This window comes from Thalia democratica, chromosome 2, assembly GCF_965202585.1.
Source record: "Thalia democratica chromosome 2, ktThaDemo2.hap1.1, whole genome shotgun sequence".
Taxonomy (NCBI): domain Eukaryota; kingdom Metazoa; phylum Chordata; class Thaliacea; order Salpida; family Salpidae; genus Thalia; species Thalia democratica.
Window position 1 is genome coordinate 36,930,777 of NC_139166.1, and position 24,426 is coordinate 36,955,202.

Consider the following 24,426-nt stretch of genomic DNA (forward strand, 5'->3'; position numbering starts at 1 on the left):
AAAGTTCATATATTTTGTTATGTGTTTGATATAATTGCCATAAATTGTTACTAGAATGTTTGTAATATATACTCTTTTTAAGACTTTTAAACACGTTATAGTCATAAAATTCATAAAACTTTAATTAAGTTTTTTTTTTTTTATATTCTGTCAAATACTACACAGTTTTATGTCTGATTTTATTAAAAATTAATTTAGTTACGTATTTTTTAAGTTTTAAAAAATATAACCATAGGAGATGAATTCATTTATCAAAAAGTTAGTCTTATTATTTTGCAGTAAAAACTAAGCTATCGATAGTTTTTTTACCGTTTATTGAAATTCAAATTAGTTTTTGAGATATAGCGATTAAAGTTAGAGAGTAATATGTTTATCAAAAACATGTATAGTTCATCAAAGTTAGAAAAAAAAAATTTTTTTTAAACCTTGGTCATAAAGCTTGTTTTCATTATTATTATTTTTTTTATCTGCTTTCTAAAAGTTACTTGTAGTATTTAAAAGAATATTTTCAAAAAAATTCTAAGCTGTTTTAAATACTTACTTTTTAATTAAAAGTATCATTATACAAACTTTGTTTTTAATATTTTTATAAAAGTATTTTTAAATGTTAATTTTAAGACTTTTTTAGTTTACTTAAATAGTACAACACGAAGTTTTGTAACTAAAATGTTCTAACTATTTCGTCGCAGTTTTCTAATCTGTTTTGTTAAAACAAGCTACTTTACAGAAAATTGTTTTTTCTTTCAGCTATGCTCTCAAATTCAACTTGAGACAAAAACCCAAATTGGTAATGATGTAAGCCATATGACAATGGCTGGACCAGATACAGAAAAATCTCGTTTTAACTTTTCAGCAATTGACATGGATGCTGACACAAATGACATGCACACAACTCTTTCATTACACGGTTCTCTAGCTCCAAAGTTAAGTGGTGGTGAAAACAATGAACTTTTTTATCCGCAACTTGAACTCCATAATAGAGAAAACAGAATTTCACAAATAATACTGATAAAGGTTTTATTACTTAATATTTTACTAAAACAACTTTTTAAAAAATAATTCTAACTTTGATTTTAAAAAGATATTGTTTAAAAATTTAGGACGAAATCAGAAAAGTTAAAGAAGAGTTTAACAAATATTTCAATAAAGTATACCTGCAAAAAGAAAGAGATCTAAGTAAAGTTATTAACAGGAACGCTAGAATTCGCTATATACAACAGGTTTGGTAAACTATTTACTTTACACACTTTTTTTTGCCTTTCTTTAATGTAGCTAATTTTTTTACCATTTTCTATTAGAATTATAATTTAAAGAGCTTACTTTCAAATGATATGTAATTTTGAATAATTTTTAACGGTATGACCAAATGTTTTAGATATGAAAATATATACTTATTAAAGTCTAAAATCTGATTTCTGTTTAGTATTTAGGAATAACTGATGATGAAGTTATAGATGATGAGTTAAGCGATTTTGAACAACCAGTAAAATCTTTTATTGTTGAAGACTGTGAGGTAAATATAGTGTATGTTATTGTTGTGATCTTTCCTTAATTTTACGTCTTGTATTTGCATATAATTTATAAATCTGCAATGTAGGTGAAAGTAGAACGAGTTTTAAGTGAACAGCAACAGAGAGAAAAAGTTGAGAAGGACAAGAAAGAAGAAGAAAAAAGATTACTAGAACAGTTAAACAACAAGCGAGAGAGGGGACTAAATGATATGATGAATGGAGTTTTGCAAGTTAAAAGAGAAGATGTACTTTCTATTGTATGTTTTATTGTTATAGTCCAAATGTATAAATAAATAAGCAGATGTTTCATCTATTTTACTTAAAATAAAAATGTAACCTTTTATTACTCTATTATTATACTTATTGGTAACTAAATCAAAAGTTATAAGAATGTATGATTGTACATTCACTGAGTAACAAAACATGTTGTAAAAGTGGTACAATTAAGTTAATAATTTTTTTCTTTCCTACTATTCTTCATTTAAACTTATTTAAACTTTAAGTTTTCGGAGAAAATTTGTAAGATGCTAGTCTTAAATTAAGTTTTTCTGATAATATATAAATGCATTTTATATCTTATCTTTTTTTAAATGGTAAACTATATTTTGCTTTATTTGATCAGGAACACGTCTTTTATAAATCAATCGAATAGTTAACAAGTAAAATGCACATTTTTTAAGTAACTGAACCGTAAGTACTTCTAATTGTTTCTTTAAAGTTATTATTTAGGAAAGCTTGCGTTTCGGTGATGAAAGTTAACAAATTATATCCCTTAAAACCTGTTATTTTAGATCACTTTTTTTATTACTACATTTTCTTTTCTTTTCTGTTGCTATACCATCTGGATTTTCAAGATAAAATATACTTATTATTTTAAAAGCACATGGTTTTGTAGGATTTGCTTATGGGGTTAGAGTAGATAAAGATAAAAGAGCATATTCTGCGTGCTCTTAATAAAAGCAATAATCTTATGTCATTCAATTCGATTTAGGTATAACAATTTATAAACACGTACTTAAACAAGTGCATATTAAATGAAAGAACACTGCACAACAAACAAAAGCTAAACTTAAACTATATGAAATAAAAAGCATAAGTGAACCATAAGATATCTAAAAGGGTTATAATTTCTACCGGTTGTTAGATACTTGTTCAGTGAACAAAGGCAATCTAATTTTTTTCAAACTAAGTCACTTTTGAAAGGTAGTAATGATATCTGCGGATAACAAGATCTCTAAACAAGTGCGCAATTTCAAAAAGTTAACGTCTGCTTTATATAAAGCTAGATAGTATTTTTTTTACGTAAAGACTTATTCAATATTTCTACAATAAATAATTTCCGTTTACGAGGTTAAAAGATGTCTACCGTTCTAGACATGATACATAGTTTACTACCATCTTAAATAAAATTAGCTATTTTGTTAATGTTTCCGCGAATAAGTTTGATTTTTTGTGCGTTCTTTTCAATTTACATATGAAATATGGGATTGCGCTCCATGTTTTAAACTTGTTCACCTATTTTTGTTTTCGACATATTCAAAACAAGATACATATAAGCATCAAAAGCACTTAAACTTTCTATAGTTTTTTCAAAGTTAACGCCGAGGAGTACTGGAATAATACTTATTTAAAAAATATGGAACAAAATATTTGGTTATCTACTTAAGTAGACATCTGTAAAGATTTTAGACAGAAAAAAGTTCGTGTTAAACAACAAATAAATATTTAAGTGAGAAAGAAGAAACATTTTCTACCTATTACATAAACCGAGTAAATTGTGCACGGAAGTCACTTTTGAACGAGTTGCCGCTTTTGTACAGCGTCATTTTGCATGGTTGAATTTTTTGAAAGTATAATCAATTGAAGAAAAATATCATTTAGATATAGTAATAAAAATAAAATATTAAACTAAAGTTAAGCTGTATATACAATTAACCTAAATAAAAATCAAACCAAAACTAAAGTTAAGTAAAACCTAGTTAAAATTCTATTACAATTAAGGTAATAAATATATTTTAGTTTAGTTTGAGTTGAAATTAAAATTATAGTAATCGGGAAAAACATTTATAAATTATATTACTTATTTTTTTAGTTTAATTTTAGTATTTAAAACTTGATACTTATATTGGTCTTTAAATTCATTTTCATACTCGCTCACTTATAGAATAACTTTCTTTTAAAGTAATGTCTTCATGCTTTTAAAAACATTTAAATATGTTTTTTTTTGACAGGATGTTCCTAAGCCTACGTTTTTAAAAGAAGAAAAAGCTGTAGAAGATTGGACATTAGAAGAATCTCTTGCAAATGAAGAATACGTTAAAGCATGTAAAGGTAACATAATATTCTTGTAGATTTTTATAGATAAACGTAAATAATAAAAATAATCTTACATAAATGAGTAAGTTATATTTTGAGAGGATTATATTTAAGTGTTTAAAATCAGATGCAACAATCATTATTTAAATTTTTCAATGTTTTAATTTTACATGTCTATACTTTTTTTGTAGAATTAGAAATTGAAAGAGAAAAATTTAGAAGAAGTATGGATGTTGAAATGAAGAAATTACAACAGACAAACTTGGAAACAAAAATAGCATTCGACGAAGTTTTAAACGATCTTTTTATAAAGTTTGTTTTCATTTAAAAACAATTTTTTAATTAAAACTTAAAACATTTGATTTTTGAAAAGTATATAGTTCAATTAGTTGCAACTTTATTTTATTAAATATTACTTACTTAATTTTTTGTAAACATTTAAAAAAGTAATTTTGATAGTTAATGTTGCATATTAAAAAAAAATTAAGCATTACAAGCCTTTTTTTTGACGCAGAAAAACAAAAACAGAAATGGTTATTAATCAGGAAGAGCTTAAAGTTACAAGACTTACATACTCAACTTTAATAGAGGATGAACAAAATACAGTTTGCAGGCATATCAATTACCTAATTGAAGTTTATTCTAAGTTGATAGTCAGTATTTAATAGTTTGTCTAAACTTAATTAATAATTGCAATTTATATCTATGTACGCAATGTCTGAGAAGATGTTTAAATGATGAGCCAAAGATTTTAAATAAAATCAAATACATAATTTTACCATAGATTTATTATTAATGAATATTTTTTTCTTTGTTAGTATCTGATAGTCTTAAATCCTTTCTGCTATTTAGCTATAGAACTTTTAAGTCGTAATACTTTATCACTACACTTGTTTCTACTGGTATTTTTAAGTCTATGTTTACAAAGCTTAAATTATCAAGCTGAAAAATTTGATATTTGTGTGATCTTCATTAATAAACAGTAGGGAGGTTGGAATAGATAAGGTAGTATAATGTTTTTGCTGCTTTTCCTTGAATCACTTGCTGCTTTGTTTCCTATCTATACTTGTGTTAAGCTTACTTGTTTTTTTTGTAATTATAGTGTATTTATTTATTCTCAATACTAAACGAGTATTACTGTTTGTTATATATACATATATATATATATACAAAAACAAATAGATCAGTAATAACTAAAGTAATAAATTGTAAAAAAAAACATATTGTTTAAGTCTAAAACTTAATACCAAAGCTATACAATATAGTTTTAAAAATTATTGAGCGAATTCAATCTAAATACTATAACCCTCTGCTGTTACAATTTGATCTATTGTATTAGTCGGCTCAGGGTTTATAGTTGGTATGTGGTAACTAGCGTCCCTACCCTCCTCAGCGTCAGTAACTAACCTAGAGTGGTCGTATACTGACACAGGTATGGATTTCTTGCTGCTAGCAGTCATACTCAAATATAATTGATTAGTGCTACTAATCGGGTTAGTGAGAGTATGTTACAATTAAACGTACTCTGCAAAAGGTCTAATACAATCTAGCTTATAAATAAATGCTAGAGATATAACTTAAGCTTAACTAGGTTAAATTCTAGTTTGTAAACAAATACGAATTAACACTCGATGTTTATTGTACAATGTAAAAATCTACGATCTTAGAAAAGAAACTAAGTGACTCGCTAAATGAAAATAAGTGATATTAGCAAGAATATGAATCACTGCCCAATAACAAATAATGTTTAGTAAACGACTCAAAAGTGCGTCTCAAACATAATCGAAAGTAATGCTCAAAAACTAAGCAAATAGCCTATCCCTACGAAAAAACACATTAATGTCCTAACACTAACATTGATATTTCAACAACGCTACCACAGCGACAACAACTACTACGAATACCACGACTACCCAACAACTTCGCTTGACCTCTCTCGCGGTGATTTTTATACCATTTTCGCGTTTTTCGAGTTTTTAATAACTCTCTTCAGAACGATATGTGCAGATATGCTTACAATACTTTATATAAACACGAAAATGCACAATAAGCAATTAGAATGAAAATTTTAAAAAATACAACTTAAATTTATCAGTCATTTTTGTACTTATAAAAACTTCCGTGGGCTTTTAATTCTAGGAATATTTAGGCTGACGACAAACGTTTTTTAATTTTTTTAATATAAATGAACAGTTATAAATTTTTTGTATACTGGCTTCTTAGTAAATTTTTTTCTTTCTAAACAAAAATAAGATATACTGGAAGAATCTTTCCCGACGATAACAACGTCTTCTTCCACACTTGAGGCGATAGCACTCAATTAAACTATAAAAAGTTATGAAGAATGGAATTTCATAACATAACATAATATTGATATAATTTCATAATATTGATAAAAAATATTTTTAGCGACATGTAATAACTAATTCAATACCATTTTGTATCAGCTATAAAAAGTTATTAAAATGAGCTGTTAATTAATTTATTTATGGTACTTTTTAAATATTAAACAGCGCTTTTTAAAATATTTTTTTATCCACTGCTTCATTGAATTAAAATATGCAAAGTATTATTTGTCTTCAATTTTTATAACAGTTGCTGATAAAAATCGTACAGGAAAATGTCAGTTTTTTAAGGATTTAACTTAAAAATTTAAATCCCCTTTTCTGTTTTGTTAAATTGCACTTTCATTACAAAGGAAAAAAAAACTTTATTTATGTACTGAAAGTTGTTATTTTAGATTAGTTCAGTAAATACAACTTTAAAATATTTTATATAAGCTTTTCGTTTTAAACAGGTAGAAAAACGCGAAGATATGGACGAAGCTGAAAATTTAGTAGAAGACTTTCAGGATACTTGCGACGGTTTAGCTGTCGATGACAAAGTAATTGATCGTGGTTTTAAACGAGAATTTTCTGATCAATCTACTTCCACTGTTGAACAATTATATAAAATGTTTAAGAAACGACCTAAGTCAGTTTCATCTATTTAAAAAGCTTAAAATTACAGAAGTTATAAAACATAAGATATTATTTTCAAACAAATGCAGCTGATTAAAAAAAAAATTAGTTTACTGGATTTTCAGATGTTAAGATTTAATTTTATACTTCCTTTTGTTTAGTAAATATAAAACTAGCACTTCGCCAAAATTATAGGTGCCCGTATGTAAAAATAAACCAGCTAGTTAAGTAAAACACAAACCAGCTCATAGGTTACTTTATTAACATCACAAGATATAAATCAAAAGTAAACATTTCAAATATAAGCTTGTAACAAATTAATTTTTTTGTTTTAATTTTAAAGCAGATACTTTAAAATTGCCTAAGTGTTCAAAATTAGGTAAAATGACCACAGTTTTTCCATTTAATAATTTCCTTTCCAGCAAAAAATAAGCATATTCGTTTTCAATATTAAAGTTTTCAAACAAGTGGATAGACTATCCATTGGATCACCATTGACCCCTCTTTTAGCTAACTGGTTTACTAGTAAGTTAGAAACAGGTCTTTTAAGTGAAATTCAACCCAAAATGTACACTATATATGTCGACGACATTTTCACCAAAATAACGGCAAATGAGTTCAACCAAAAGTTGAATAATCTTCATCATGATGTTATGTTTACAATGGAATCCAGTACATCGAATAAACTTTTATTGACATAAATAAAAAAATTAGAAGAGAACAGATTTATGCTTATTCAGTTTATCAGCTGTAAGAACTTTTTCAGGTTTAAACTTATTGTTAGCAACGTAGTTCTGGACACCTGTTTTTAATTTTTCTAGTCTTTTCAGCATAAGGTAGGTTCAGTTCCACCTTGTTTTAACATCTCGCACAAGTTGCCATTCTAGTTTGTTATAAAAATTATCCCTGAGAAAATACTTTATATGTATTTGTATATATATATATAATTATACTTGTTCAACACAATTTTAAACGTTTTACAGAAATATTTAACACTACTATATACTACTTTTCATCTAAACCAGAGCTAAAAAGAGTTTATTTTCGTAAAATGAAAAATTTATAAATTAGTTATTATTAATATTATTAAAGTTTATTGTCAAACGAAGGACCTAGGCATTAAAACCCAAGCCACTTAAACTGAAAGACACTAACATAAAAAGAAAAAACAAATTACAGTGATTAAGGCCGTAGGGGGGTGGGTAAACCATGTTTTTTACAAGTTGATCTTATTTTATAGAGTTTTTTCTAAGCTTCAAGATGCTTTTTATTGTTTTAAAAAATTCAAATAATTTTTTGAGATATAACCAGTCAAAGTTGGGCCGCATAATAGGCTCCCTATGGGAAGGCAAAACTAAAACAAAAAAAATGACTATTTCATTTAAAATCTATCTCCTCCTACATTTTTCAAGCAATCTTCTTCAAACTTTTAGAGTCTAAGCTTTATTTATACAATAACAAAAAAACGTTACTTTGGAATAAAAATCTTTTTTGTAATTTTTTTTTTTTAAACATTTTTTTTTTTAATTTTTGTGATAAAACTTTTATTTTTTTAAATTACTAAAATTCTAAAGTAACGTTTTTTTCTTTTATTATAAGGAACGTTTCCTGAAAATTTGAAGAAGATTGCTTGAAAAATGAAGGAGGAGATAGATTTTTAGTGAATTTTAAAATTTCCGAGAAAATTGACCCTGAAAAATTTGCCGTCCATACGTTTGTATCAGAAAATTTTCACAAAAAATTAAATATCTCAAAAGTTAAATGATATTTTTGAATTCTATAAAAACTGGTTTGTACTTTAAGCTTTCATATAAATGCCAAAGTTAATTTTTGTAAAAAAAAATTTGGACCCCCCTATGGCCTTAAATAAACATAAACATAAAACTTATACAAGGCACAAACTGAATAAACTAAAACTTTCACAACCAAAATATTCAACAATTCCAAAGTCACTAATCTCCAATTGTACATTCCAAAGCAACAAATCCCTGAAACAAGCATATCCTGTCAAAATTCTTCAGAACCTAGCTCGAAACTATAGGAACCGTATTTGAACAATTACTGCCTCTTAAAGTTATAGTAATCAAATATTCAATGAGCTTTTTATTACATTATTTAATATATTTAAACGAGAACAAAATACTTAAATTAAAATTGTAACTACTTTTAACAAATTGAGATACATTAAAATTTAAATATATGTTTTATATTGAAAAAAGAAAATATGTTAGTTTTATAAATAAAACTAAATTGTAGAGTCAGTAGAAGAATATAATCTGGAAGAAACTTTAAATTAACAATTCACTATTTTTACTCTAATGGATGTATGTACCTGTATGTTTACAACAAATGATTGAACTAACTAAACTTAAATTAGTCTGTTTCGCTTGACTAGTTTAATATATATTAAATATAATATTGTAATTTGTGTTAAGTCAAACAATTCAATGTTCTCCACTTAAATATCTTTAAGGAAATTTTAATCTATTATTTATTTTCACACAGTTTGTTATTAACATTGTTTTGTTAATAATAAACTGAAAATAAATAATAGATATATTAAATATTAAAAAAACAACAATGTAAGTATGTAAAACTGAAAGAAGCTGATCGCGGAAGACAAAGTTTATCTAAACTAACTGGATTCGGATTAAGCAAAAAAATGGCCGAAACCAGCCGGATCCGGATCTTGGATCCGGTAGATCACTACTTTCAAGTAAGTCTTGTCAAAAATTGTATTTTACTAAATTAAAATAAATTTAAATTGAAATTAAACTGTAATTTAGTTATAACATTAAAGTTTAAAAATATAAAATGATGTAACAATCAAGTGTAAAAATTAATTAAATGATAATACTAAAAAACTTTGCTGTACTAATAAAACTTATTAAATTAAAATCTTACTAAAATAAACCAGCGATAAAAACTAACAACAATAATAAAACTACATTTTTAGAAAACAATTTAAAAAACCAATTACTTTAAAACTACTTAATATAAGGATTCTAAAAGTCTAGTTTGGTATACTAAACTTTTCTGCTTACATAAACTGGGTCTTAAAGATTGAATGTATAAGGCTTCCAGAATATGTAGCTGAAAAGAGTTCCGCTCTCACTAAAACTGATAAGTTCTCTTCTTTATAATTTCTTAGATGATCTCCTAAAGAAAAGAAGAAAAATCCAAAACCTACTTCTTCAAAATGTTTTTTTAACGAACGCATTCAAAACAAGGTAATTCCTTCTTTCATTAAATTTAGAAAAGATAAGTCTTAACTTAAATCCAGTCCCAAAAAAGGAAAGTTCTTTTTAAATGATGAAATCAACAAAAGTTCACAACTATTTATAAACATTAAGTTTTTTTACCAACAAAACCTCATTGATATTGATTTAAGGATTTATCTACTCGAAAAATAAAAATATTTAAGACTTATTTTTAATTTGTCTAGTAGAGAAATCCATAAATCAATATCTATGAGGTTTTGTTGGTAAGAAAACTTAATGTTTATAATTAGTTTTGAATTTTTGTTAAGAAATATTGATAAAAAAGAAAAGTTAAAAAGTTAAAAAATATGATAAATCATTAAGTTTTTTGAAAAAGAAAATTTTTGGTGTGACTAATGATAATATTGTCAGATTATAAACCTATCTACTAAAGCTCTTAATGAAATTATTATCTGAAATATTTTTTTTTAAACTGGGTTTAAAGTTTTAAATACCCTTAAAACATATAAGCCGTGAGGTAGTCTTTGTAGTTTTGAATCTTTGTCAGCACAGTTAAATCATCATAAGCCAATAATTACTGAAGCTCATAACAGTTTAGATGCCAAACTTCGTGATTTTGCGCATAGTTATAGTGGTACACAAGTTGATTCAGGATACTTCAGAATGATTAAGGGTTGCATAAGAGAGACTTTAAAAACGATATCATCATCATAATCACAAAACCGGATAGAGGTTCTGTTATTGTAATTTCAAACTCTGTAGATTATGTTAGTAAAATGGAAACTTTATTAAACGACTGTACTTAATTCAAACATATAGGTTGTGTAAATTCTTTTGATTTCACAGCACGCATTGAACTTTCGTATCAAAGGAAAATGTTAGGTTGATACTAAAATAAATTCATTAGTGAAAATACGTACAATTCAATCAGACCGGTAGGCTTTCAACGTCCAAAATGTTATGGTCTTCCTAAAATACATAAAAACAATTGCCCTTTAAGGCCATTTTTATCTATGATAGGTATGCCACAAATGATTTGGCAAAATTTTTAGTAAAAACACTTGCACCTGTTTTAGACAAATTTTCAAATTACTCTGTTAAAGATTCTTTTAAATTTAAAAAATAAAACTAATTTCTCTTTCCAAAGTCAAAAAAAGCTATATGATTTCATATGATATCATTATTTTGTTCACTAATATTCCAGTAGTGGAGGTTATTGAAATCTGCATAAAAATATTGTATCATTCAGATTTAAAACACCCCCAGATATCAGAGTTCGTGTGCAAAGAAATGTTGCACATGGCTGTTTTGGGTGTTGAGTTTAGTTTTGATGGTAAAATGTACAAACAGGTAGATGGGGTTGCAATGGGTTCACCTTTGGGTCCTATCTTGGCCAGTTTTTTTGTTGGATACTTAGAAAGTGAGTTGTTTTTGAAATGTAAAAGTCCTCTTGTGTATCTTCGATACGTAGATGACACTTTTGTCATGTTTGAAAATAAACAACAAAGTTCCAGTTTTCTAAATTACCTAAATAATCTTCACAAAAACTTTAAATTGCAAAAAAAGAAGACAATAACAATCTATTAAACTTTTTAGATGTTTGTATTCAGCGATCAATTGATGGGGAAATTTTAACTAAAATCCATCGAAAATTTAATTCAGAGGCATTATATGTCCCGTGGGCATCTTTTGGTCCAGTCAAGCAGAAGTTAGGAGTTTTAACCGATATGGTGAAGCGTTTCACCAGACTTTGTTCTCCTTGCTATCTTGAAGGCGAGTTGAAAACACTTTATAATACTTTCCTTTCCCTTGGTTATCCAGGTAACTTAGTTTCGAAAGTTATAAAAAAAAAGAAGTTCAACAGCTTTAAAAATGATTGGCCCTCAGAAGTGTCCTGTGTACTTAAAACTACGGTACCTAGGAAATATTTCTGAGAAGTTTTCTGAGAAAATATATGACGTAGTAAACCAGGTTTTTGGCTCTGTTTGTTTAAGAACAATTTTATATACTGATCGACCTCTATGTGGAATTTACAAATATGTTTCTCCCACCCATGAAGAAAGTAACATCATCTATAAATTTAGTTGTCACTGTGTTAGTGATTACGTGGGAAAAACATCTCAACGGTTTCACGTAAGAATCAATCAGCATGTTTCGAAAATCTTTAAAAGTTGATTTGATGGTCGTTCGGAGAAACCTGTGTAAAAATGCTTCTTTGCGGTTGGAAAACAATTGTTAGCCAATAATGAATGTGCGAGAAATTATAAAGAAGAGAACTTTTCAGTTTTAGTGAGCGGAGGAGAACTCTTTTCAGCTACATACTCTATAAGCCATATGCATTTAATCTTTAAGGCCCAGTTTATGTAAGCAAAAAAAGTTCGTATATCAAACTAGACTTTTAAAGTTTAAGTAATTTTAAAGTAATTGGTTCCTTAAATTGTTTTTAAAAGTATAGTTTTATTAATGATGTTAGTTTTCATCGCTGGTTTATTTTAGTTAGATTTTAATTTAATAAGTTTTATTAGTACAGCAATTTTTTTTAGTATTAGCATTTAGTTAATTTTTACACTTGGTTATTAAGTCAAAAAATTTTTTTTTTAAATTTTAATGTTATAACTAAATTATAGTTTTATTTCAATTTAAATTCAGTATTTTTTTAGTAAGATACAATTTTTAACAAGTCTTACTTGAAAGTACTCAAATTAATTTGTTAAAAAATGTAACGTGTTTTGTTATATTTTAAAAACAGTTTTTGTTTATATGTTTCTGCTTTCCAAAAGATTCCAGGCTATTCAGGTATATACTTTTTTGTATCATAGACTAAGACTTAAAAGTAGATGTGCCTGTGAATGAATAGACATATTGCATCAGAGCTGAGAATTTCTTGACCTTATTAGACGAAGTTTCTAATTCTTGTATTGCTACTATATCTAATCCAGGGTTTCTCAAACTTTTTTTCAAAAGACCCCCTTTAAAGAAATTGAAAGGCTATGGCCTCCTCTAACAATATTTTTCTAAAAAAAACCTAAGACCTTTTTTTATCTATATTTTCCTCTTCATCATCAATTCTACAATATCTAGTGTAAGTTTCAAATTATAGCCTTGTGGCTCCCCCTTTTATAGCTTATGGCATCCTAAATTTCCTAATTTTTTTCCCTATTATCTAGTTTAAGTTTTAAAACTACCATTAAAAACGCCTAGGACTTTTTTTTTCTCTTCACCATCAACTCCAGTATTTCTAGTGTAAGTTTTAAATTATGACCTCAAGACAACCCTGTGGCCTTTTTGCTGTTGATGGCACCCTAAATTTTTGTAATGGTCCCCAAGGGGGCCACGTAACCTATTTTAGAAAACCGTGGTTTATATGATAACATTTTACTAGAATAAAGTCTAGCTGGTGCCAGTTTTTAGAATAGGGATGTCACCAAGATAATTTATGCTGCGGTTTAGTTTTGAACGATGAATTGGTTGCATAAATATTGTATTATTGACAATAGAAGGCGCTGACCGTTTAAACTCATTTTCCAAAATTAAAACGTCTTAATTCGAATCCCATCCTTGCATTTAAATCACCTAATATAAAAAGCTGGTCATGTTTAGACAATTTTTTCACTAAAATTTAGTGTTTTTTCTTGTCTAAATTTTTATCATGGTTTACTTCCGTAGCCAAAACTTAACCAAAAGCATCCTTAAAACAGTTGAGGTAGGCAAATATTTTACATTTATTTACGATTCAGTCCTAGCCCATGATGTAAAGTTTAAATACTATTCATAAACTAACTGACTTTATATAAAAATTATACCAACAAATATGTGATAACCTATCTTTTATAAACAATAAGATACGCAAATATGAATAAAAATTAAAGAAATTTAAAGCTAAGTAGATAAAATTATGCTTTAAATGAAAACCATTTTTAGAAGTTATCTAATTAAATATTAACTATAATATTTCAAATTTAAATTACAAAAATTTTTCAAAAAAAAAAGGTTATGAATTGATCTTTAATTTTAATGAACTATTTAATGTCACAGAGCTAAACTTATTTTTTCTTGAATTTTGTTTGCTTTAAATTTGCTTTACGTTTAACAAAAAAAATATAAAACCTTGAAACGATAAGTAATCTAATAATTAATTTAATAAATCATAGTTATTTTACTATTCGTTTAAAGTTTAATACAAAGGATGTTTTATAAACTGTTAGTATTCATATCCTATATTTTTGCTAAGTTAGATTGATTTATATAATACAAGTATTATAGTGATACATATTTTACTTAGAATGGGAAGACCGCCTCAGCTAGTAGCAGCTAGTTTCTACAAGCCTTCTGTTAAACCACCTGTGTTTTTACATCCTGATAGTGATCAAGTTTTTAAAGAGTTAGATTCTAATGTTCCTGATGGTATTGATTTAGATTTATGGAAAAGACTATGTGCAATCCGGTTAAAACTATTTTACATTGTTTTAAAATCTACGTGCCACTTTTTAATTTAAATAATTTTTTGATAAAGTTTTTTGATAAGTTATTAGAATTGGTTATTGTTTAAATGTGCACTAAAATGACTGATATTTAGAGTAATCTATTTATTCTATATTAAATATATGTTGTTGGTATTCCGATTTTAAATGTATTTAGTTTTACTTATTTTTTTTATAGAAGGAGCAAAATTGAAAGTGAAGTAAAAATAAAGCAAGCATCAATGACTTTGTTGGAAATGAAGTTTTTTTTGAATACAAAAAAAGGTGAAATGGAACAAATACAAGAAACTATGGACCAGCTATTGTTGTTAAGAAATCAGTATGTTTTTATCACAATTGTTTAGCATGTTTTTTCAAAGTAATTTATAGAAAGCCCTCAATGAAGGTTATTATAGTTCTTTTTACAGTAACCTGCCGGTTAAGTATGCATTTTTTGAGTATGCACTGCCGGTTTAGTACGCTTTTTTAGACAAAAAACGTTGTGTTCAAAATGCAACTGTTTTTTTACTTTGAAATTAAAAAAAACATATCTTAGAGTAGAAATACAAAAACATTATATTTCAAAATAAACTTTATTGTATTAAATTTGAATAAAACTAGAAGTAAAAAGAATCAGAAAAAAAGTTAAAAAGTCAAAAATTGTTTGTTAAATCCTATATCCAAAATAAACATTTAGTAGTTTATTTAACGTATTAACGAACAGTGTAATTGATATTTGCATACCCAATGATTAAAACATAGGAATAAAAAGTATTAACTTTTTTAAGTTTGATAAACGAAAATAATTAACAGTGCAATCGACATTTATTTACAACTCAATTCTCTTGAAAACAAGTCGTTATTTTAACATTTTGTTTTGATCTAGCAAACACTTTTTGTTGCTCGCAAGTTCTTTTCAAAATATTTTTAAGTTTTCAAAATCTGGTTATAGCTTTCCATAGTTGTTTTCACCAACAGCTACTTACTTTTCTGCTAAAGACAGCTCTCCTTTTAAGAGTAATAGACTTTTTGTAAACATTATCAAGAGTATTAATAGCTTTTTAACTTGACTATTGCCACAAACATCTATTAGCTCATCCTTATCTGATGTTATGTTCTTTCTTCATTAACTGTTTTTTTTTCTCAAAAAAACTCATTTCTTCTTCTAATATTTCTTCTTGGGTCATTTTACTACTTTCATCATCAATGACTAAAAGCTAATAAATATCTTGATGTGTTGCATTCGTTGACATTCTTAAAAATTTCTAAAAGTTTATAATTGTCAAAGGTCTCTGTGACAGCACTATTTAAACTTATTCTTAAGTCTGCTTCAAAAAAGGCATTTTTGATAGTATCATCAGTAGCTTTCTACCATGCCTCTTTAGCATAGTTTAGCTGTACCTAGCAAAGTCAGCGGTCTGTAATAATGAATACCAACAGATCTTATATGAAGTTAATAACCTTCGTCATTTAGTAATTTTTAGGTTTTATGTAATAAAAAACTAGGATTTTTGGGTACGCACTGCTGATTAAGTACGCATTTTTGTGCTGTGTTCTGGATGCTTACTCAAGCGACAGATTACTTTACAATACAATATAATATGAATTTACTAGGTAATTGCTCTATTGAACTGACGTACGTTTCTCTGTGTTAAACTATAAACACAGTTCTACAGAGTTCAGGAAAAATAAAAAATACAAAAAATAGAAGATAAAATTATTAATACTGCCAGTTTAATAAAGCAAGAAGAATTTCTAAACTGCTTTTGTTATATCCCAACTAACTTGTTTTGTTCGGGTCTCTTTAAATAAGCATACTAATGACTTAATATTTATAATCATTTATACCTAGATGCAACATTTGTTTTGACAAAAGTTTTATTTTGAGAAAATAAAATGTAAAATTAGCATACAGTACACTATTATTATTATCTACTCAGGTTGATTGATGAAAAGCTTAAAGAAAGTTTAAATTTAAATGTGCAGTTTTTACTAAAACAAGGCCAAGTCGAAATAGAATGTGGTGTATTTATTCCAAAGTTTGAGGAAAGTGTTATGCTTCAAAGAGAAGTTATTGAGCAGCTCAACAAAAACATCAAGGTAATAAGATTACAAATATATTTTTTATAGTTTGTTTTGTGTATCATTTATAGTTTTACTAACGGCGTTTATTCTATTTAAAGCAAAACCTGCATGTTAAAATATTTTAAACAATAGTTTAATAAATTTCAGTGAAAATATTACAATGTGCTGATATCGCTAATTTTCCCTGCTTTGTGATAATAGTAAATAAGTTTACAAATAAGTAGTTGTAACACTGCGAAGTTTAAATTTGTTATAGCACGATAACGTTTGCTTAACGACCAATTTTTACTACAAAATGCTATTGTTGTTGTAGCAACCGTCAGTTACTGATGAACTCTGATGAATGACACATCACTATTTATCACTTTGAATTGAATCTTTGAGTGGAATTCAGTTAAGCGTTTGAACTTTTATAAATTTGTTGCTTTAAAAGAAAGTACCAAATTATTAAATTATATCATAACTGTTCAATATCGTATATAAACTCCGTACGCCTAATAAACTCGTTATATTCGAGCCCAAAACATTCCTTAATTTTTTTTTTTAATTATTAGGGGCATGTTTGTGCATAAAGTATTTAACTCTGTCTTCCTCTTTAGACTTTGCCCATTGCTTAGCTGACAAAAACAAATCCTGGAATTGTACTGGCTCTGGCCATGATGGGCTTGCACCTAAGATACGAGGCTATTTACTACCTTTGCCATGTAAAAACTTAACAAGACTGTTGTACGTTCTGTCTTCGTCATGTGTTTCCACAAAGTCTATTATTTGCAAAGGACAATGTTACAAACGTTCTTTTCTTAATTGACTCTGGGTGCGAAGTTTCTATATTGCCTAAGAATCTAACAAATGGCATAAACCACTACTTTAAGCCGTTCAGTAGAACTATAAAGGGTATTGGCGACAATGAAACCCACCCCATAGGGAGTGCTTGCGTTGACCTTAAGCTAGGTAATTTAAAAACCATTAAACATAATTTTTGTGTTACTCAAGAGTATAGGAGTTATGGAATTTTAGGTATGGACATTTTAATGTCAAACAAACTGATAATATGCCCTTTCACGTTGGAATTGACGCATCAATTGTCTAACCAAACGACTAAACTTTTTAGGGTCGCTGACTTGCCTACGTCGGTAGTTGTGTTATATAATACAGAAGTTAGGGACAGTAATAACATAACTACGTTAGAGACCAAGTGTGAAACACTACTGCTGAATTACCCTGAGCTTACAAAAACTCCTGATTACACTGCTCCGAGAAAAAACAACCACTTTCTAGAGATTATAGTTGAAAACTATAAACCGCGAATGATTAAGGCGCTAAGATGTAGTTAAACTTGTCAACAAAAGGTAGATAAAAATTATTCAGACCTAATTGCGAGAGGTGCTGTTGTAAAGAGAGATGCCAGCATGTGTGCATCACCAATCACGGTAGTGCCCAAAAAAGATAGTGATTTGCGTATTTGTGTTGATTATACAGTTTTGAATGCCCACACACGTCCATTTTCATAACCGCTACCGCGCATAGATACGCTCTCGGAAAGAATTCCGGGAGGTACCCGTTTTTTCAGCACGTTAGATCTTAAAGGAGCTTACTGTAGATTACCTCTTCATCCAAACCCACGAAAATATGCTGCTATCATAACTAATTCCGGGGTATTCGTCCCTAAGGTGACTTCTTTCGGGCTGAGGAATGCGCCAACACGTTTCCAGCAGTTTATGGATAGTATCTTGTCCTCATGTGGGGCCTTCGCTTTTGTATATTTAGATGGGGTGGGTGTCACTTTTGCACGAGCGTCACTTTTGCACTAAGGGACACTTTTGCACGAAGGGCCACTTTTGCACGAGGGGACACTTTTGCACGGCGTCACTTTTGCACGCAAGGTTCTTTTGCACCAAGGGACACTTTTGCACGGCGTCACTTTTGGGGGTCACTTTTGCACGAGGGGACACTTTTGCACGGCGTCACTTTTGCACGCAGGGTCATTTTTGCACGGCGAATTGTTTTTACGGCAACATTGTTGCACAACGGTACTTTTTCACAACATCATAATTTTACGATGAAAATTTTGCACAGCGACATTTTGGCACGATGACTTTTTCGCACGGAACTTTAATTTTGCATTTTGGTAAAAAGTTTTTTAGCTAGTACCAAATCTATAACATAAAAAGAAACTGAAAACTAAAATTTTATATCATACTTATATTAAAGGCAAATAATTAAAGAATTAAAATCTTAAATTGAATAATTAATGTTAGAAACAAACTAACGAAAGATAAAATAAATTTATTTATAAAATATTCATACCAGGGACAAAAAAAATATTTTTTTTAGAAACTAAGATAAAAATATACTTTAAGTGTCAGTAAATTGTTCTAGTTTATTTGAACTTTAATTTATTAATTAATAACAATTAATTTGATATAAAATTTATCGGTTAACATAAAAAGCAACATTTTAACCACAAACTTATACTTATTAACGCTTTGATGTAGAACGACAAACGTCAAATATTTAAATGCATTGACTAACAACAAAAATAAAAACCTAACGCTCCAAGGACATTAACAATGATAAAAATTACTTATTAATATTACTAACACAAATATAATTCAGATAAAACTTTTTTGACTTTAATCGATTTCTTTTTTAATTTTTGCAAGAAACTAATTCATTTGGAAGTTTGTTCCTTATTTCAACTGACCGATAAAAAAAAAAGAATTCTGCCAAACCTCATTGTTGAAATGTTGCAGCGGTTTAGACTAAAATGGCATATTTTCTTTGAACATATTTTTAAACTTTCAAATGTTACTCTCTCATTGGCTTATCATGATCATGCAACATTATAGTAATGAAATAATTCAAGTTCAATTCATGAAAAATAAGCTATTTTATTGCTCTTTTTATTCTCACGCTAAATTAAAAAATAAACTAAAAAAATAAGCATTAAGTAAAATCTGAAATACCTTTACACTAAATAAATTAACTACATCTTTTTTTTTAAATTTAATAATTGTTTAAGATTAAAACAAATTTAAAATATTTGTTTAACAACTATATAATGCTAATTTTAACATCAAAAGAATATAAGTAAAAAATAATACTCAAGATCCGTGTTTTAAAGCTTTACTAAATGAAGCTTATCTTTCTGTTTAAAAATTAACGAGATTCAGATTATTTTTATTTAAAGTATTCAAAATTGTTTTTATCTAAAATTAGAAATTTTAGTTTGTTTTAGTTAATCATATAGTTTATTTTAATTAAGATTATAAATATGAATTAATGAATTGTTGTATGTAATTATATTGTTCTACGTAAAACTTCAAATAAAAATTTTTATTTAACAACTATATTAAAGCACTGACGAGGTCTTTGACCGAAACTTAACTTGAAAAATAATTTTTGCAACAATAAATTCATAAAAACTTTGCATTAAAATTTCATTAAAAAACTAACACATTCTATTCATACAAAACAACTTGCGTTTAAAGACGAATTTTATTTAAGTTGACAAAAAAAAATATTTTATTTGAGGAAATAAAAATTAGAAGCGTGCAAAAGTTAAGTTCCGTTCAAAATTGACTGATTGTTTAAAATTTTCGCAGCTCATAAGTATATACGTGAAAATATAACGCCGTGCAAAAGTGACGATTTACAAAAATTTCGTCATGCAAATGTTACGTTGGCAAAAGTTTTGACGTGTAAAAATTTCGCCGTGCAAAAGTGACCCTCCGTGCAAAAGAGTCACCGTGCAAAAGTGTCTCCTCGTGCAAAAGTGTACCCTCGTGCTAAAGTGACGCTTGTGCAAAAGTGACCCTCCTTGCAAAAGTGACGCTCGTGCAAAAGTGTCCCCCTGTGCAAAAGTGACCCATTCCCATTTAGATGAATTCTTGTGTTTTCGGACTCCGCGGACAGTCACATATCACATTTAAAACAGGTTTTAGAAACATTATTGACAAACGGTTTATTTTTAAATAAAGCAAAATGTTCTTTTGCTAGAACTAAGGTAGATTTTTTAGGTGATACAGTAGGTGTTGACGGGGTTGATGTTATTGAATCTAAGGTAGAAGCGATAAAAAAACTTCCCTTACCAAACACGCGCAAAGAGTTAAAAAGGGTAATTGGTATGATTAATTACTATCATCGATTCATACCAATCTTAGCCGAAATAATGGCACCGCTTAATGAAATTTCTCGGGGATCTAACGCAAGCAATAGGGCAATTATTAAACTTACTGATGGTCAGATCAAAGCTTATCATGAAACAATAGCTCTGTTAGTTGAAGCAGCAACAATATCGCTAACGGGGTGTTCTACTTATACCATGTTATGGGCCTGGTTTATAACGCAACGTGCGTTTTAACTTGACGTGAGTCTGTGATAATGACTGTATTTACAATGAAATTGCGAAACAAAAAGGTGATAAAAATACTATACAACATAAAGCCAATGAATCGAGTTATTAATTCTTTTAAAAGACTAAAATACATGAATCAAAGTAGCTGAAAACTAAGTGTTCGTTTAAACCAAACTCATAAAGTGTTCTAAAAGCGTAATAAACTCGATAAACAAGATTAAAACTATTCACAACTAAGTGCAGCTAAAAGCCGCCATGACTTGAAGTAACTGCTACGCAGCCAAAACTAAAAGCCAGTTTTAAGCGTAATTTTACTTTAAATACTAGATAGCTCTCTCGAAAAGTAGAAAATGCCAATAGCATTACATTGCTTCCCCTAAATAAGTTAGTTTAGAATTTATACTTGGGGTTTGGAAACAACATTACTTTTAACTTATTAACATTTTTTGAAAAATCAAAAAACTGTCCATAAAGTAAAAAAATAAATAAAAACTTTAAACTTAAACATTTTGTGTGAGTCGAAACCAAAAATTTTATAGTTGCCAGCATACGAAAACAATTAAAAGCATGGTACAATTATTCGGCCACCGTACGTGTTCCTGATGGTACATCAGATCTCTGCCTCTCCTTCGCTGACTCCTTTATGACTTTCGATTCTCTAGCCATTTTCGTGCGAAAGTGCAAATAGAGTGTAATTAGCCACTTGAATTAAATTAACCACAAGTAAAAATACAAAGAAGTTTCTTTAAGTATTTTCAAGTACTTTCAAGTATGTTTTTAAGAAACTTCGAGCCATTTGAAATAGCAATTACATGCGTATCAAAAGTTTAAACTTGTTTTCGTAAAATATATAGCTGGTGAACTTTGTACTTATTTTTAAAACTTTAATATTCTAGAAAAGTTAAAAACAAAGTTGTTTGTTAGAGTTTAAATGTTGAATAAGGTTTTTAATAGCTCGAATGACCTTATTAAAAATGTGTTTTTATAAAAATGCTGAGATGTATAACAACAAAAAAACATGGTAATAAAGTTTGTTACCAGCAATTACTAAGGTTATTATAGTACAACTGTAAATAATATTGTTTAAAGTTTGAACATAAGATTGTTGCTAAAAAACAAATTTGAATAAAGTTAAACTAATTAAGACAACTTTTTTTTTAGTATTAGTAAGAGCTCGACATAAAAGTATGAGGTAGCCTCATACAAGTATTTTTTACAAGGACTAACAAAAAAACAACAATGTTTTTACATGCAGTTTAAAAAGTTTATTACCGGTTATAGTTCAAATTAAAACGATTGTTTGAAAACAAAACAATTAAACTTTACAGTTGCTAATTTTTATAGACATTTTAAACTCTTTATGTTATAAGAAAGTTTCATTATTAGAAGCATTTAACTTTATTTTAAGTTTTTAGTGAACATTTCTCTTTTAATAAAATGTGTTAAATGATTAAAAAATAACTAAATTATTTGACGAGGCGGCGGAACAACTTAAAAACAAGACTAACTTTTGTTTCAACTTGCTCGTACAAGATTTAAAATTCATTTTGAAAAATCACTTTAAGAATGAATTGCGATAATATCATACGCAACAAGTACATTTTAGTTCTAAGACATGTCGATCATTCTTTCCCAAATCACTTTAACATAAAAATTCAACACGATAAAACTAACTAAAATTAGCGAAAAACAACTCAAATCTCTCACAAACTCGAATTACTTAGTTGTTTTTCTGAGTAAAAAAAATTAATTTTTTATTGACTTTAAAGACCTGATGACTGTTTTAAATAAAAAAAACATCAATAACTATCTATAGGTGATAATTTTTTGTTTTATGCTTGACTTCTATAAACAACAATTATAGTAGGCTTCTAATTGTTGATTTAGCTTATAATACTGTTTACTGAAAGTAGGTATAGTGTTTATTGAACTTATACTACTGTTTACTGAAAGTAGGTATAGTGTTTATTGAACTGATACTACTGCTTGCTGAAAGTAGGTATAGTGTTTATTGAACTGATACTACTGCTTGCTGAAAGTAGGTATAGTGTTTATTGAACTGATACTGCTGCTTGCTGAAAGTAGGTATAGTGTTTATTCTAAACAAATTTTGGGTCACCATCTACATAAACGTAGAATTTTTCATGAAGGTATTCGTGTTCAATTCCAACTAACTTGCTGTTCGGGTCACCATGTCGCTAACGGGGTGTTCTACTTATACAATGTTATGGGCCTGGTTTATAACGCAACGTGTGTTTTAATTTGTCCCCAAGTTAACGCTTAAACTATAGTTGATTTAAATTAACTAATATGACTTACTAACTATTTACTAAAGGTTTAATAAATAAGTTACTTATACTAATAAACGTAATTTGAGTCTGTGATAATGACTGTATTTACAATGAAATTGCGAAACAAAAGGGTGATAAAAATACTATACAACATAAAGCCATTGAATCGTGCTATTAATTCTTTTAAAAGACTAAAATACATGAATCAAAGTAGCTGAAAACTAAGTGTTTGTTTAAACCAAACTCATAAAGTGCTCTAAAAGCGAAATAAAGCCGCCATGACTTAAAGTTGCTGCTACGCAGCCAAAACTAAAAGCCAGTTTTAAGCGTAATTTGACTTTAAATACTAGATAGCTCTCTCGAAAAAGAAAAAATGCCAATAGCATTACAACAATAAGCTATGAAGACCACACAAAACCCCTAGTTCTCTTCACGGACGCTTCGGACAGCCACGTTGGCGCAGTTCTGGAACAAGAAGGGAGAAATGGGGGAATGCAACCGCTTGCGTTTTTTTCAAAGAAGCTCCCTCCATTTAAGCAAGTACGATCTACTTTTTATAAGGAACTTCGCGGGGTGTATTTGTCTTTTAAGCACTTCCAAAGCAAAATATTGGGGAGATCCTTAATAAAACGTACTGATAGTTAATCAGTAGAAAGGGCCATTACAAACGAAATGGGTTTATCATTTTCCAGCGGAACACCGTTGGACATGCGTAATCAAGGAATTTAATCCAATAGTAAGGCATATAGATGGCCATGATAATGTAGTAGCGGATAGTTTAAGCCGACCCCCACAGTCGGCAATGCATGTTCGTGCGTATGACCAGGATTCTGACTTTGTTTATACGTCTGAGTCGGAGACTAAAGACAGCGAGTCCGATTACGGTGATTTAGACGGTGAAGAGGAAACTTTAGGTAGTCCGTTAAATGAAGTGAACAGGGAAAATACAACTAGCTTTAATATGATAAATAGGGAAGTTATTGCAGTCTTGTAATATAAGGAACCAGGGCTAGTAGATACCGCACGTAACATGAAGAAAACGGTCGAATATTTACAACCAGAAAATTTAGCGGTAGTAATAGACAAAAATAATAAGCGGATCATTCTGCCCGAATTTCTGCGCCAAACAGCATAAAATGTGGCCCATTATAGGTTGCACCTGGGTATTGATAAAACAATCGAAGCTATTGCAAAAGACTATTACTGGCCTACATTAATAAAAGAT

The 24,426-nt window shown here is 28.4% G+C and overlaps 1 protein-coding gene across 4 annotated transcripts in view; it reads left to right on the top strand.

The window, feature by feature from the left end:
• LOC145849636 (cilia- and flagella-associated protein 43-like) overlaps nt 1-24,426 on the top strand; it is an 86,514-nt gene that overhangs the window by 44,993 nt on the left and 17,095 nt on the right. For 3 of the 4 annotated variants that reach the window (XM_082954629.1, XM_082954630.1, XM_082954632.1), the window contains 11 exons: nt 748-1,014; nt 1,101-1,220; nt 1,424-1,513; nt 1,598-1,768; nt 3,743-3,842; nt 4,019-4,139; nt 4,342-4,480; nt 6,625-6,800; nt 14,291-14,452; nt 14,668-14,808; nt 16,409-16,568. In XM_082954629.1, the coding sequence (XP_082810755.1) occupies nt 748-1,014; nt 1,101-1,220; nt 1,424-1,513; nt 1,598-1,768; nt 3,743-3,842; nt 4,019-4,139; nt 4,342-4,480; nt 6,625-6,800; nt 14,291-14,452; nt 14,668-14,808; nt 16,409-16,568 (1,647 nt within the window). The remainder of the gene's footprint in view (nt 1-747; nt 1,015-1,100; nt 1,221-1,423; nt 1,514-1,597; nt 1,769-3,742; nt 3,843-4,018; nt 4,140-4,341; nt 4,481-6,624; nt 6,801-14,290; nt 14,453-14,667; nt 14,809-16,408; nt 16,569-24,426) is intronic. The other variant, XM_082954633.1, reaches the window with a different exon arrangement.